Source organism: Salvia splendens, chromosome 14 (assembly GCF_004379255.2).
Source record: "Salvia splendens isolate huo1 chromosome 14, SspV2, whole genome shotgun sequence".
In the NCBI taxonomy this organism is placed as follows: Eukaryota; Viridiplantae; Streptophyta; class Magnoliopsida; order Lamiales; family Lamiaceae; genus Salvia; species Salvia splendens.
In genome coordinates, this window is record NC_056045.1 from 7,619,331 (window position 1) to 7,633,367 (window position 14,037).

Sequence of the window (14,037 nt, forward strand, 5' to 3'; positions counted from 1 at the left end):
AAAAGCAAAAGCTTAGTTTAATTAAAAAAAACTGAAGAAAAATAAAGCTAGAAATGTATAATATGCTTATTGAAATCTGTCATAACACCTCACGAAAAATGTTAATATGAGTTAATACCATATCGTGAACTAATCAGATTTTTTGGTGTATCAAAATTTTGAGATGACTAATTTCAATACCAATCAGTATCCTACCATTTTATGATATGTCATGATATGTCGTATCAAAATTCGATTGGTGTTAACTCATTATTTTTATCTCAATTAATTATGCATTGATCTTATCTTGACTAATGTAATTTCACCTTGCTGAATGCTGGGTCATATTTTCTTTTTTAAATTGACTAAATCATTAAAAGCAACTAATAACCAACTCTATCATGACTATTCCAATAGTTGACCAGGTTTTATTAGCATGCTGCCAAGTCAAGTTGACTCATTAATTAATTAATTAGCGTTTGTACCAAAACTTCTTGGAAACTTCGTGCATATTTTATCATTTATTCTAAAAGTATACGTTTGTATTTTTAGTAAACGTCACCCGCATATTAATATAATAACAAATGTGAATATAAATATTTATGTAAATAATAAATACAAAAATTTAATTTATAAGGAATAATTAGAATAATATCCTTACAAAAGACGGTTATACACAAAAATGAAAGAACACAAAAAATTGACTCATTTTGGGTGACATATAAAGGGAAAGTCATACGAAAAACTATGTGATGGATGAAGAATTATAAAGTATAAAAATAGTTCTAAACATATAATCATTTTATAATTATGGTTTAAAAATTAACTTTTCGATCTCTGAATCCCAGATAACAGAACAATTGTCCTGTTTTTGTCCTTTTTCACGACGTCGTCAATTTTTTGACGGTCAACCTTATTTAAGTTATGTTTCACTGGATTAGTATATTAAGGTGCCGTTCGGTTGCCATGACTAATTATCATGAAACTATCCATCTAGGATTAAGTTGTGATATTATTTTAGTTGGAGGGAGGTGACTATGACTAATTATCATGAGACTATCCATTTAGGGTTAAGTTGTGAGATTCAATCTCATGAACTAAACATGATACATATTTAATCATGAGATTTAATCTTGCCAACTGAACAACCCCTAAATCGTGATTATAAAACAACTTCAACAAAAGATCTGGCCTGTCCCTTATTAATTGTCCCACTTCATTTTTCCTATTATTGATAATAGACAACACATTCCACTAAATCATTTTCACTCATATTATATGATAAAACTAATAAATAAAAGTAGGACCCACATACAACTAACTTTTTCAACTCAATTTCCTTCACATTTCTTAAAATTTATACCGAGTCAAAGTAAGACATGTATTGAGAAACAGATGGAGTACTATTTTTAGACTTCAGTTAATAAAATAATAAGTTAACCACAAATATATCATTGAATTAAAAAATTTAATACAAACATGTATCTCAAACTATATACTACTTACTATATAGGAGTATTGTTTTTTTTTGATATACTAACAACCACACATAAATCATATGCATATACATAAAGAAAGACCCTACAATTTATTGAGTCTTTTAATAATACACCATTTCTTGCATGCCAATCCCCACTCTCACTAAACAAACACATCTCTCTTTGACTCTTTCTATATATAGTATTAATACAATTAGTTTGATGATATGATATCCAATCCATCCCAAATCACATGACAATCTTCTCACCAAACTCAGTCAGATTCATCGAAGACGCCCTCTTCTGCTCCGACCCGTTCGCCCTATCCTACTCCGACCCGGACCAGAAATGGATCATCCGGCAACACCTCCTCTCCCTCCTCCAAGACTTCCCTTCCCTCCGCCCCTCCGTCTCCCTCTTCACCCACAACGACGGCACCGCCGTCACCCTCCTCCTCGCCTCCGGCCACCTCCCCCTCTCCCCGCCCGTGCCCCTCTCCATCTGGGTCCACGAGCTCTACCCCCACGCCCCGCCCCTCGTCTTCATCACCGCCCCCATCCCAGCCCCCCACCCCTTCACCGATCCCACCTCCGGCGCCACCACCTCCGCCTACACCGCCACCTGGCACTTCTCCAAGTCCAGCCTGGCAGGCCTGGCCCACAACCTCACCAGGCTGTTCTGCCACAACCACCCACTCTGCTTGCCGACCAGCAAAGCAGGTGGGCCTAACAGATGGGCCCACCCATCACTGGCCTCCAGGATGGAGGCCAGTGACAGGCTGACCTGCTCACTCTACTACGATTCAACAGCGATCGTGGATAGAGTGAGGCAGGAGATAAAGGAGTTGGCGGCGGTTCAGGCGGCGCTGAGGGAGAGGAGCGAGGGTCTGGCGATGGCGGTGAGGCGGTTGGAGGGGGAGCGGAGGGGGCTGAAGTCGAGGTCGGATGAGATGTGTGGAGAAGTTGATAGATTGCAGAACTGGCTGAGGGTGAATGGGGCGGGCAGCGCTGCCGTGGATGATGCGTTTGAAGTGGCGGATGGGTGGTCGGAGACGGCGATTGAGGTTTTGGCGGCGGATTTGGCGGTGGAGGATTTGATGTATAAATTGGAGGGGGTGGTTGAGGCAGGAGTTGTGAGTTTGGATGTTTATTTGAAGCAGGTTAGAGTCTTGGCGAGGGAGCAGTTTTGTCATAGATTTAAAATCACCAAGATTTCAACTACTTTCCAATTGTAACTCTTACTACAATAATTTAATTTAAATTTTATGTGTTTTCTATACAAAAAAAGAGCATACACAATATAAATAAATATTCTTATCGTCAAATATTAAATCGCTTCACGTCAAATTTGAATACTAATACTAGCTTCTAGTGGTTTACAGTTTTTTCGATCTTCTTAGTCATTTGCCTTTTAACGAGCATTAATACTATGCATTGAAGAGGACTTGAACAACTCTTTAGCATGAGAATTCAATTATTGCTTTACGTATCTATTCATAAATTTTAATCGATGTTTTTATCTTGCTAAAGATGACTCATACTTCGAGGTTTCAAGTCGTTATAATTATTTATCACACCTCAAATTCAAAATCATGGATATATTAATGGGCTGATGCCATACTTTGTATATCTTCATAATGATGCATTTCATGTTTTCTTCAACACTCTCCGACTATCTTTAATGGTGAAGATTGAAGAGGTCCTTAGCCCAGTATAAACTCAACTCATAGACATAGTAGATCCATTTATCTAAAATGGAGTGGCTAACCCATCAAGTTAATCGTTTTATCTAAAATTAATCAAAAACATATTTTTTTAAATACAGATCGGATCCTCAAACTTTATGTTAATAAAAATAGAATAAATAAATATATTCAGAACTACATAAAATTTAAAATTATTTTAAAATGCCCACAATTTTCATCTTTTAGAAAGACCCTCTAAGATAAATTGATAATGATGCCGAATAAATTAAAAAATTTCTTCCCACGGCTAATAACTTTGACACTAATTAAAATTAGTATAGCAAAAAAACCGAGAAAAGGAATAGTTAAAATATTAGCAATGTCAAAAAGTGAAATTTATTAAAATAAAAGGTAATTATTTTTTATGAATCAATTAAGACTATTGCTTAACGATAAATCGGCAAAACCTAATAAGCAAATCGATTTATTTAGAAAATTAAGATAGCAGCAATAATTTTATTGTAAAGTCGCTACTTAAATAAAAGAATAAAATCGGATTGGTGTGGAATTGTATGAATTCGTCTTCTCGGCGTCAACTTTCAAGATCCGAAATCCAGTTACAAATAAAAGCATAACTTCCAGCCTAAACTAACTCTTCTAATTTCTTAATTTAATTTTCGAGATCCTCCACTCCATTCCTTCTCTTTCGATGTGATCTTAACTGCGCTGCATTTTATCGATAATTGCTTCTCCACCGATCAGAAATGCGGGCTTCGATTCCGGTTTCCGTTTTACCGATTTTTCTCTCCCTTTTCGCATCTTGCTCGCTATCTATTGACAATTTCCGTCAAGCGTGAGTTTTTTTTGAGCTTCAACGGATTATATGATTGTGCATTTTGCGTGTTTATCGATTAACTGGAACCTCTTGCTCCTATGAATATCAAAATTGATTCTACTTATTAGGTCTATTTTCATTTCAATTTCAATTTCAATTTCAATTTCAATTTCAATTTAAGCATCTAACAGAAAAAGCCTTTTTTTTGCTGATCATGATCAATTGTTTGCTTATAGAAAGGGCAGCACAACCTGCAAGAACTATTGACACAACCGTTCAATGTGTATAATTATAAGTCAATGGACCAAAGAAGGATAAGAAATTGAATAAGTTAGCAAGTAATCTGTCATTATAACCCCCAAATGGCTTTTATTTGAACTGTTTTAGTATTTTGTTCTTCCTCTGTTGTAGCTTTAGTATTATATTTTAAGATTCTGATTTAGCATTTCCTAGTGGTTGATCTGTATGGCCATTGTGCCTTAAATATAGTTTGGTATTTCCTTAATACAGGTTTCCTATTATAGAACCAGATCCTGGCCACACAAAACTTCGACTCTCAAGAGAAGGACTGGAAGCAATTGAGAAAATCACCACACCTATAGCAGCTGTTGCTGTAAGGGATTATAACAGCCACTAGCATGTCTATAAAGAGTCCAATTCATACCTTTTCAGTAGGACATAGAAGAATTAGAAGCGTTAGATCATAGGATATCTTCGTTTTTAACAATATTTTTGGTACTAGTAATGCTTTCCATAATCTCACATCCCTCTTTTTCTCTGACCACAATTTTATGCTGTGTTTCAAGGTTATCGGTCCTTATCGGTCTGGGAAGTCATTTCTACTTAATCAGCTTCTCTCTCTATCATGCTATGAAGGTGCACTTTAGTAACCTTTTCATATTAAGTTTCTGCTCCGATGTAACCCTTTTTTTCCCCTTTTTTCTGACTTTGAGGGCATAATTTGGCAGGTTTTGGTGTTGGACACATGCGTGATACAAAAACCAAAGGTTTTTGCTAATAGTTTTGAATCTTGACCAGTACTAAAATAACTAAATACTATCTATATGTATGCTCAATTCTTTGAATCATTTCTTTAGGTATTTGGGTGTGGGGTTCTCCAGTTGAGGTGGATATCAATGGAGTTAAGACTTCTGTCTTTTACCTTGATACAGAGGGTTTTGAAAGTGTAGGGAGATCTAATGTATATGATGACAGGTAAAATTTCCGAATTACTTAGCTGTCTAGTTTGAAGTATTTTAGCAATGCTTCTGATTGTTTAATTGATACGTTTTTCTATCTCCTATTCTGCAGGATATTTGCCCTGGCCACTGTAATGAGTTCTGTGCTTATATATAATCTACCAGAGACGGTATGTTACTATCACCCCTCTCGCAATTCAGTATTTTTATGCAGATGATTGGAACTTTTATAATTAAAAATTCTTGAAAACCCCTGCTGTTGAGATATGGTATGGGGCTATAGAATTAGGGTTGCTCAGGCTATTATTGAATTGGAAAATAGTTTGAGATAACAAAAGGTTTGATGTAAATGTCTCTGATGTTTTTGTTCATAGCACTCTAGGAGATTCACCGTCATTTCTTTACTCAGGCTGTATATTGATCAGGGATTTATTGTTAACATACAATGCTAAAATGATATAAAAGACTATTTTTATGTAAATGGAAGTATAGATGGTTCCTTAGTGATTGAAACTTGGAACCTTTCGAAATTGAGAAGGGACTGCTATGGCATTTGCTTGAGTTTTGACACCTATTTAAGTTTTGTTCTCTCCAGGGACTGGTAGTGGTATTTTTTTGCCAAATATTAATGCACTTATTAGCTGCGTGGCATTTTATTTATTTTTAGATACGTGAGGCAGATATATCTAGATTATCATTTGCAGTGGAGCTTGCTGAAGAATTTTATGGAAGGTCCGTCATAGCATGTAGATTCAAAGTTTCTAATTTTTCATAGTTCATATAATTTGGTTGTTATTTTTTGTTTGGCATCTCCACCTAGTTCTTTTTTCCTGATACACTTTTTTTGTTTGTTATTTTTCCGTTTCTGGAAAATGAACATGATGAACAGAGTCAAGGTGATATTCCTGTTTCTAGAAACTGATTTTCTTTTGAACGTCTTTCACACACATACACTTACACACAAACGTGCATATAATCCAAAAGAAGAAAACAGAAAAAAGTTGTAGTCTATTTTTTAGAGATGGAACCTTGAGCTCTTAGATATTTATTGCAGGGGCAAGATGTGGCTTTTGAACCTGCTAAGTTATTATGGTTAATCCAACGTGATTTTCTGCGTAAGTATACAGAAACCTTAATCTGCTTGCTTATCCGACTATGTTTATATCCTGCAGTCAAATCACGTTTCAAGACCCATAGTTTTGATTAGTATAGCTACTGTATTTCCTTTTTTATCCTCTTTGCAATTTCTTAAGTGGAGTTCATATTGGGGAACTTCAGAAGGGAAGTCGGTGAAAGAAATGGTTGATGAGGCTCTGCGTCCAGTCCCTAATCCCAATGGTTTGTTTTCTCGGCCTAAAAATGGTCTTTGACTCTTTATCATGCATTAGAAAAAGTTATGTCGATTTTGAATCTATCTGTTGGAGATTTTCTTTGAGCAGATGACAAGAATATTGATCAGGTATGTTGAATTTCTAGTTCCTCTGTGGTTATTAGCATGCTATATTATGATGCTCAAAACGGCATATCATGTTTTTGGTCATTGCTTTCAGGTCAACCAGATTCGTGAGTCATTAGCTGTGATGGGTGATAATAGCACAGCCTTTAGCTTACCTCAGGTTTGTTTTTATATTTTCAATTGGTACAGCTCTTCTTTTCTGTCTGGTAGTGGTTTTTCAATACTGATGCAATAGCTCGATAATACCCTATTGTACAGCCCCATCTCCAGCGCACGAAGCTCTGTGACATGAAGGATGATGAACTCGAGCCTATATATGTAAAGAGGAGGGACCAGTTGATAGCAGTCGTTTCTTCTATAATCAAGCCAAAGATTGTACAGGGTAAAACTCTCAACGGCAAGGACTTTGTATCTTTCCTCGAGCAGGTGCTATCTTCTACTCCATTCTGCTTTCTGCTTTCTTTAGGTTTTCATAACAACTCGGGTAGCTTCTTCTTATTTTATTTTCTGTTTCTTTCCACAATATTGAACTATAATGTACTCTAATGAGATTTGAGCATAAAGATTAAGGATGATCTTATATATAAATTTGTGTTCCAGATTCTTGAGGCACTAAATAAAGGGGAGATTCCATCAACAGGCTCGCTCGTGGAGGTCTTCAATAAGGGAATTCTGGAGCGTTGTTTGAAACTATATAATGGTCACATGGCTGTTTTGAGTTTCCCAACAATGGAGAGGTCTCTTCAACAAACTCATGAAGATGCAAAATCTGCATCACTTGTGGCGTTTGATGAGCAACACTTTGGTCGTCATCATGCGAATAGATCTGCTGAGCAGTTGATGGAGGAGATTGAGAAGGTACGGACTTAAGAATAGTGACTTTCCTCCTAGAGTTCTTGGAATCTCTCTGCTTATCCATGGGTCTTTGCAGGTATACAAGAACTTTGTTTTAACCAACGAATATCAATCCTCAAAATTATGTGAGGCTCTGTATACCTCATGCGAGGAAAAAATGGATCAACTTCAAATCCTCAGACTCCCATCTATGGCTAAATTTAATGCAGGATTTAACCAGTGCAATCGTAGTTTTGAACACAATTGTGTTGGACCATCTAAAACCAACTACGAGATGCGGATGATGAAGGTCTGTAACTCTCCATCTGTTACTGGTTATATTTATTCTTTATTCCCTAGAGTTCTGTGAGACTGGTGTGAAGGTACAGTTAAACAGAAACTGATCAACGATAGGTTTGGCATGTTCATATGTTGAGGGCTTCCCGAATCTCTTCTCCCTTTGGATAAAATATTTTCAGGTTAACCTTTTTTACATGAGCTGTCTTAGGAAAAATATTCGACAGTGCATCAGCGTGTGAATCTCTAGATATTATTGACTTATGATCTGAACCAACAATTTCCTAGTAGCTGCAGTAGAAATGCCTGCTTGTAAGCCTGATAAAGCTTTTCTTTTTTGTATATCCACTTCTTCTCAGATTAGTGCTTGCTTTAGTAAATTTTATGTAGCTTTTACTATCGTTATCTCAAGACATTTATGTTTAAAATTTTGAACGCAGATGTTGGGAAAATCAAAATCTCTATTCATCAAGGAATACAACCAAAGGCTCTTCAATTGGTTGGTGGCCTTCTCGCTGGTCATGGTGATGGTGGGTCGTTTCATCTTGAAGTTCATTTTGATTGAGATGGGTGCATGGATACTATTTATATTCTTAGAGACATATACACGATTGTTTTGGTCCTCGGAATCTCTTTACTACAACCCCGTGTGGCATGCTGTTGTTATGACTTGGGAAACTGTGGTCTACAGCCCTGTCCTCGACTTAGACAGGTAATAACGACCGTGTGATATATTAAATCTTGTTTTAAACCCTAATTAGGGATTGATGAACCCTAGTTGGATTTAGTGGATACACCATACAGCCGGGTGAACACAAGTTTATGGCTTGTTTTAAGAAAAATCTCTAAATATAGCTGATGTGAATGTATTGTTGGACAGATGGGCGACTCCACTTGTAGTCATAGCCGGGATACTGTTGCTCTACTGGCGGTGTTGTGGAGGGAGGAAACACAGTTTTTGTTGGATATTACCCTTGTGGCGCAATCAGAAAGATGAACGAAGATCAGAGTGAAATATATATACGATGGTGCAACAACGCAATCATCCCATCACTCGGCCTCAGGTGCTTTTCATTTTTTATATACGAGCACTCGTGGTTTTGTGTCCACATACAGCAATCAACATCGAAGGGGTCCAACGTGCACTTGGTGTCGTAACAAGAACAAAATGTACAAATGGCCGTACCTTGGAGTACAGTCCCATTTTTTTGTTATATCACAGGTTTACATAGGGTGTTAGATAGCTCGTTTCGAATGTTTGAAGACGCATTTGTTTTCGAGCCTGAACAGAGAGAAAGGAGGTACAGATTCATTGTAAAAGAAAGCAGATTTATCTGCGTGCTTTGTAGGGGTTTGGTGATTTCGTTTCACTCTCTCTCCGTCCACAAAAGTAGTCACATATTTCCGTTTTGCTCCGTCCACTCAAATTAGTCCTATACTGAAAATGGAAAGATTCTCCATAATAAAGCACTACTCTCTTCGTTTCGCGATAGTTAAATTATTTCATTTTCTGCATTCGTTTTAGAAAAATGATAATAAATAGTTAAAGTGAAAAAAAAAAGTAAAATAGAATAATGTAAATAAGACTCTTATCTATCTTAGTCTATCACTTACTTTACTATCTTAGTAAAATAGAATAATGTAGATAAGACTCTTATCTATCTTAGTCAATCACTTACTTTACTTTCTCTATTTTAACTATTTATCAGTATCATTTTTGTAAAACGAGTGTAGAAAATTAAATGACTCAACTATCGTAGAACGGCTTAGCAACTGGTAAAATTCGGTGTTTATTTGTAGTGCGAGATGATGTTGCTCCATTTTCAGTTAGCCTTTCTTTGACAAGCAGAGTACTACAAATTAATTGGATGGTCCAAAAATAGCCATTTATTTTTAGCTGAATTTGAAAAGATTGAATTTAGGGCGAATGAGAAAAAAACAACACAATCACCTGAAAATAGAATATAAGAGAAGAAACAAAACTAGCAACCACCACTGTTTTAAGAGAAAGAAACTGAATATTTATTGTTCAAAACAAACAAAATTTGTGGCTAGTTCAGTTTTGCTGCAATTCTAGATGATGAGTTCAGGGAATTTCATCAAGCAAGAGCTGATTTTAAGCTTTTTGTGAACACCTCTAGTTCTTTTATCCCATCTTCAGGTGATTTTGCATCACCGAGTATTCTTACAATGGCACTGCCAACGATCACACCATCTGCTCCCCAATCCGCCACCTAAAACGTGTCATGCCAAAAATATGTTACTATCTATACTAGATAGCTTAGATGCCTAAATGTGTTTCCTATCAACAACAAAAATACGTGCATCAGATGCTAAGCAATCTCATGTTCAATGTGTACCTGCTTAACATGTTCTGGTTTTGATATGCCAAAACCAACTGCAACCGGCTTGCTTGTTGCCTGTGGGGGTGAGCGTTACTAGCATCAAGATGTCTCGAGCGTTACAAGGGTAGTGTGAGAGATTGAGAGGTGTGATTGAACAAACAGCCAGCAACGTTTACGAAATATACTTCCAGTTTCAGGTGAGACTCGTTACATAACAGGAATCCTTACCTCCTTGATGTCCACTAGAAGAGATTGAACCTTTCCACTGACAGATGTTCGTGCTCCAGTAACTCCCACCGAGCTAACCTATTAACAGACAAAGGAGTTGTAGGGTAATTCGAGTTAATGAATTAGGTTGCAAGTTGCAACTTAAGATAAAGTCAGCAACTTCAGATAAATTTATATCATAATCGACAAAATGAGAAGTTGAGTTCAAGGAGATCAACATTTTCTACTGACACTAATGTATATGTGCTTCGCATAAAATTCCAGAATTTTTTTCAACAGGCAGCTAGTGACATCCTTTTTTCTTTTTTTTTTCCATCAGGATACAAATAAATTGTTCCAACTAGTAACTGCTCAAAAAGGAAATGTGAAACTTACAAGGTAGACAAAACCTTCTGATGCTTCAACAATGGATTTCATTCTCTCTGTTGGCGTGGTTGGTGTAGTCAGCAGCACCTGGATTGCAAACGATAGAGGGTTAATTGGTGCACGCAAAATTATTATGTTCCACTGAGGGCATTAATGCAAAAAGGAAAGCCGCTCAAATAATAAGCAGATAACTTATCATCTTACTATGCAACAAGATTTGTCGTCACATATCGATCCATCAAATATTGCAGAAAATTAAGCTACAAACTACACCCACTGTCCTATTATAGCATTACCACAGGAATTATCAACAGAGAGATAAAACTGTTACATCAAAGTCAAAGGTGACATATTGCAGGCTTAGCCAAGGCTTTCCGTGAAGGAAAGCGAGCCTTATTTTGAAGGAGTTATACTTTATTTCAATCATAGTTCCCATTTCCTTTACAAAGTGTTCAACAAACTTACATTTGCTTATTTTCTCTAACATTTTCCAGGTGATATCAGTTAACCAAAAGAAGTAAGAAGTCAACATTTTCGCAGCTATCATATTATGCTAAACAGTGCAAACTGGACAGAGAAAATATAGCGTGGAAATAAATTATTATTGGGAGAGCTAACCAACTCAATATTTTTACTGGCAGCTTCCTTTCTCAATATATCAGTCTCCTCTAGAGGCACATCTGGAACAACAAGTCCTGAAATGAATGATAGTGCAGATCAAATTAGATAAAATGCGTTGCAAAATAGTAGAGTACATTTACAAAGGAAGCAAAAGCTATAGGTATAAAAAATCCAAAAGGGACCTAAAACCATAGTACTAATTGAAAATTGAATGAAAGATAACACAACTAAGGCATTGATTTGCAGTTGAAACTTTTAAAGTAGTAAAATACAAAAATCGTGTATCTAAGAAGTGCTTCAATTTATACATACAAGGTTGCAAGATCCAGGAAAGACTAAAACCTATAGATGGAAGTGCTATCAAAATCAGTTAAGTTTCATCGTATGCTGAAGAGTGTAAAGCTAGAATATAATATTATACCATGTATTCCAGTATCCTGCAAAGTGCTCATGAATCGCTCCACACCACGTTTCAGTATTGGGTTGTAATATGAGAATAATGCAACTGGACAAGATAATTGAGGCACCACCTATCAAAGAACAGGAAACTGTTATGCTATGAAATGGTCCCATCACACCAAAATAGTTTTAAATGATAGTTAAGCTACAGACAAGAGACAACATAAAATACAGTAAAGATAAGCTTAACAAATCTTTTCTCTTAGACTCTAAAACAATAAGTATGCCAAGGACCACAGGAACTATTCTTTATGCACTACAATATCTTTCAAGTTTAAGATGCATTAAGAAAGAAAATGGAAGAACTAAGAATCCTCACGTAGTTACTGTTTCAAATAAACATCACTCATACTCTCTCCTTGACGTGATGCTATATAAAAGTAGTGGAACTTACTTCCTTCAACATTTCAATGATCTTATCAAAGTTGGTTCCTCTGGCTAATGCTCGTGTTGCAGCAGCCTATGAAAGAAAAAATATATCAGCTATCATTCATAAGCAATAAACTGATTGGTAAGACACAGCTTGTATGCCACGATTATACATAACCACATGTTTACACCTGGATAACAGGGCCATCAGCTAAAGGGTCAGAATAAGGTACACCCAGTTCAATAATGTCTGAGCCACATGAGTCAAGGACCTTTAGCGCTTCAGCAGTTGTTGAAAGGTCAGGGTCACCAGCTGTGATATACGGAATGAATGCCACCTTTTACACCAAAAACACGGTTAGAATATATCAGTTGAGAAAATCATGCATGAATCAATATAGCACGGCATGTCTGTGAATTCAGTATTAATAGAATATCAATCAACTGTTCCATCAGATTTCCATCATTATCCAAAGGTGATACTTTTATGACATAATTTGAGCACCATAGTATGTAGCTGAGAAATATTTAGCTAAATGTCAATCCAAAATCATACTCTCGGGTCTTTGAAAACCAATCTGGTATCTAATTCCAGTGACTTGTAGTGATAACCTTTACTCATCCTCATATCCCTTTCTACTAAATGCTGTTTTTCTTAATCCTTTCTCTAGACGATCATTGCAGTATGCCGATTTTTATGGTCCATAGAACTTTATCAATGAAAATCCAAACGCAACAGACATATACAAGTTTGGGCATTTTCTGCTCCAGAAATATGGAAAAGACTAATCATAACCATTCAATGACATATTGAGTCTATCAGCATTTTAGCTCCAGATAAATGGAAAAGATTATAATATACCATTCAGTGAAATTGTGCCATGGCCATTTATGCTACGAATTAATGGAAAGAACTAATTGATATTACTACAATTCAGTGATACATTGAGGCTAAAAACATATCCACTACTAAAGATGACTTCGAGATTAAATCACAGACTCTAATATCAGCATATCGGATTTTATAAAACTCAGCCATAACCAAACGACTGAATTGCATGAAACAGACCGCAAAACACTTGAAAAAACCCCAGAGAGAAAACCCCCAAATTCTATCCCAACCACAAAAAGTCAGAAATCTTCCAATTTTTTAACACGGGGAATAAGAAAAATGTGCAAAAATTATCCCAATCAAGGGGAAATGCAGATATGAAATAAAAGAAGAAGTGAGGTCTCACCTTTCCTTGTTTTTTCAATCTGGAGAAGGTTTCAGAGATTCCGACAGTGGGTGCGGCAGTGAGGGCGGCCATGATCGGCTTCAATTTGAAGGACCTGTGGGTGGAAGAACTAAGAAAGGAGCGGCATTGAGCTGAATTGTTGACCGTTTTGAGTTGGAGTAAGCGCGAGGAGTTAAGAGCGGCAGCGGCCATTGATTCTCTGCTATATATTGCAACTGCCAATTTGGTGTGCACTAAAAGAGATAAGACGGGATTTGTGCTTTCACACCACATAAATGATAATAGTACAGAATCGAGGTAGTATTATACTCCTTCGGTCACATAGACAATTCTAAGTGGAACATTGCACGAGATTCTATATAATGTTGTTTTATAAGTAAAATGAAGAGAATAAAGTAACACAAAGAAAAAAATAGTGAAAGTGATGTTTTTATACTTAGGAATGTGTCATTTAGAGCATCTCTAAGGGGAGAGGTAAATGAAGAGGTAAACTAATATAAAGATAGGCTCCGGTTGGCCTATCGGTGAAGAGCACTCGACGATGAAGAATATGGCGGCAGAACCCTAGTTGCGTGAATTAGGGTTTGATATTTGTGAAAGAGAGCAAAATGAGAAAAAAGATTTTATTCTTTATTTCCCAATGACTCGA

General features: G+C 36.4%; 3 protein-coding genes across 5 annotated transcripts; 2 read left to right on the forward strand and 1 right to left on the reverse strand.

The window, feature by feature from the left end:
* Positions 1-1,577: 1,577 nt before the first annotated feature.
* LOC121764638 (protein ELC) lies at positions 1,578-2,781 on the forward strand. Its single transcript, XM_042160658.1, has one exon. It carries the CDS (start codon positions 1,711-1,713, stop codon positions 2,689-2,691), a length of 981 nt encoding a protein of 326 aa, XP_042016592.1. The 5' UTR covers positions 1,578-1,710; the 3' UTR covers positions 2,692-2,781.
* Positions 2,782-3,713: 932 nt separating this feature from the next.
* LOC121765331 (guanylate-binding protein 4-like) lies at positions 3,714-9,132 on the forward strand. 2 transcript variants are annotated; one of them, XM_042161437.1, is made up of 17 exons: positions 3,714-3,994; positions 4,487-4,589; positions 4,783-4,852; positions 4,945-4,983; positions 5,074-5,191; positions 5,288-5,345; positions 5,843-5,907; positions 6,065-6,071; positions 6,230-6,290; positions 6,454-6,513; positions 6,615-6,634; positions 6,726-6,791; positions 6,890-7,057; positions 7,232-7,489; positions 7,563-7,775; positions 8,203-8,474; positions 8,643-9,132. In XM_042161437.1, exons 1-17 carry the CDS (start codon positions 3,906-3,908, stop codon positions 8,773-8,775), a joined length of 1,800 nt encoding a protein of 599 aa, XP_042017371.1. In that variant the 5' UTR covers positions 3,714-3,905; the 3' UTR covers positions 8,776-9,132. The 2 variants fall into 2 exon arrangements, with proteins under 2 accessions (XP_042017371.1, XP_042017372.1); XM_042161438.1 differs by lacking the exons at positions 5,843-5,907; positions 6,065-6,071.
* A 595-nt stretch (positions 9,133-9,727) lies between these two features.
* On the reverse strand, positions 9,728-13,668 carry LOC121765921 (tryptophan synthase alpha chain-like). Of its 2 annotated transcripts, XM_042162216.1 has the most exons (9): positions 13,389-13,668; positions 12,342-12,488; positions 12,176-12,241; positions 11,744-11,852; positions 11,320-11,396; positions 10,711-10,788; positions 10,336-10,413; positions 10,123-10,182; positions 9,728-9,996 (listed from the first exon to the last, which is right to left on the reverse strand). In XM_042162216.1, the coding sequence occupies exons 1-9, from the start codon at positions 13,659-13,661 to the stop codon at positions 9,862-9,864; spliced, it is 1,023 nt and encodes a 340-aa protein (XP_042018150.1). In that variant the 5' UTR covers positions 13,662-13,668; the 3' UTR covers positions 9,728-9,861. The 2 variants fall into 2 exon arrangements, with proteins under 2 accessions (XP_042018150.1, XP_042018151.1); XM_042162217.1 differs by lacking the exon at positions 9,728-9,996 and having other exon boundaries at positions 10,135-10,200.
* Between the last annotated feature and the right edge of the window lie 369 nt (positions 13,669-14,037).

What these genes read in the sequence shown, in the direction of transcription:
- LOC121765331 (XM_042161437.1), top strand. Translation starts at nt 3,906, where the DNA reads ATGCGGGCTTCGATTCCGGTTTCCGTTTTACCGATTTTTCTCTCCCTT. An exon ending in TATATAATCTACCAGAGACG is followed by an intron (nt 5,346 to 5,842) that starts GTATGTTACTAT and finishes ATTTATTTTTAG; the next exon opens with ATACGTGAGGCAGATATATC. An exon ending in ATGACAAGAATATTGATCAG is followed by an intron (nt 6,635 to 6,725) that starts GTATGTTGAATT and finishes CATTGCTTTCAG; the next exon opens with GTCAACCAGATTCGTGAGTC.
- LOC121764638 (XM_042160658.1), top strand. Translation starts at nt 1,711, where the DNA reads ATGACAATCTTCTCACCAAACTCAGTCAGATTCATCGAAGACGCCCTC.
- LOC121765921 (XM_042162216.1), bottom strand. Translation starts at nt 13,661, where the DNA reads ATGTGGTGTGAAAGCACAAATCCCGTCTTATCTCTTTTAGTGCACACC. An exon ending in CCAGTAAAAATATTGAGTTG is followed by an intron (nt 10,789 to 11,319) that starts GTTAGCTCTCCC and finishes TTTGCAATCCAG; the next exon opens with GTGCTGCTGACTACACCAAC. An exon ending in TTCTAGTGGACATCAAGGAG is followed by an intron (nt 10,183 to 10,335) that starts GTAAGGATTCCT and finishes TCACCCCCACAG; the next exon opens with GCAACAAGCAAGCCGGTTGC.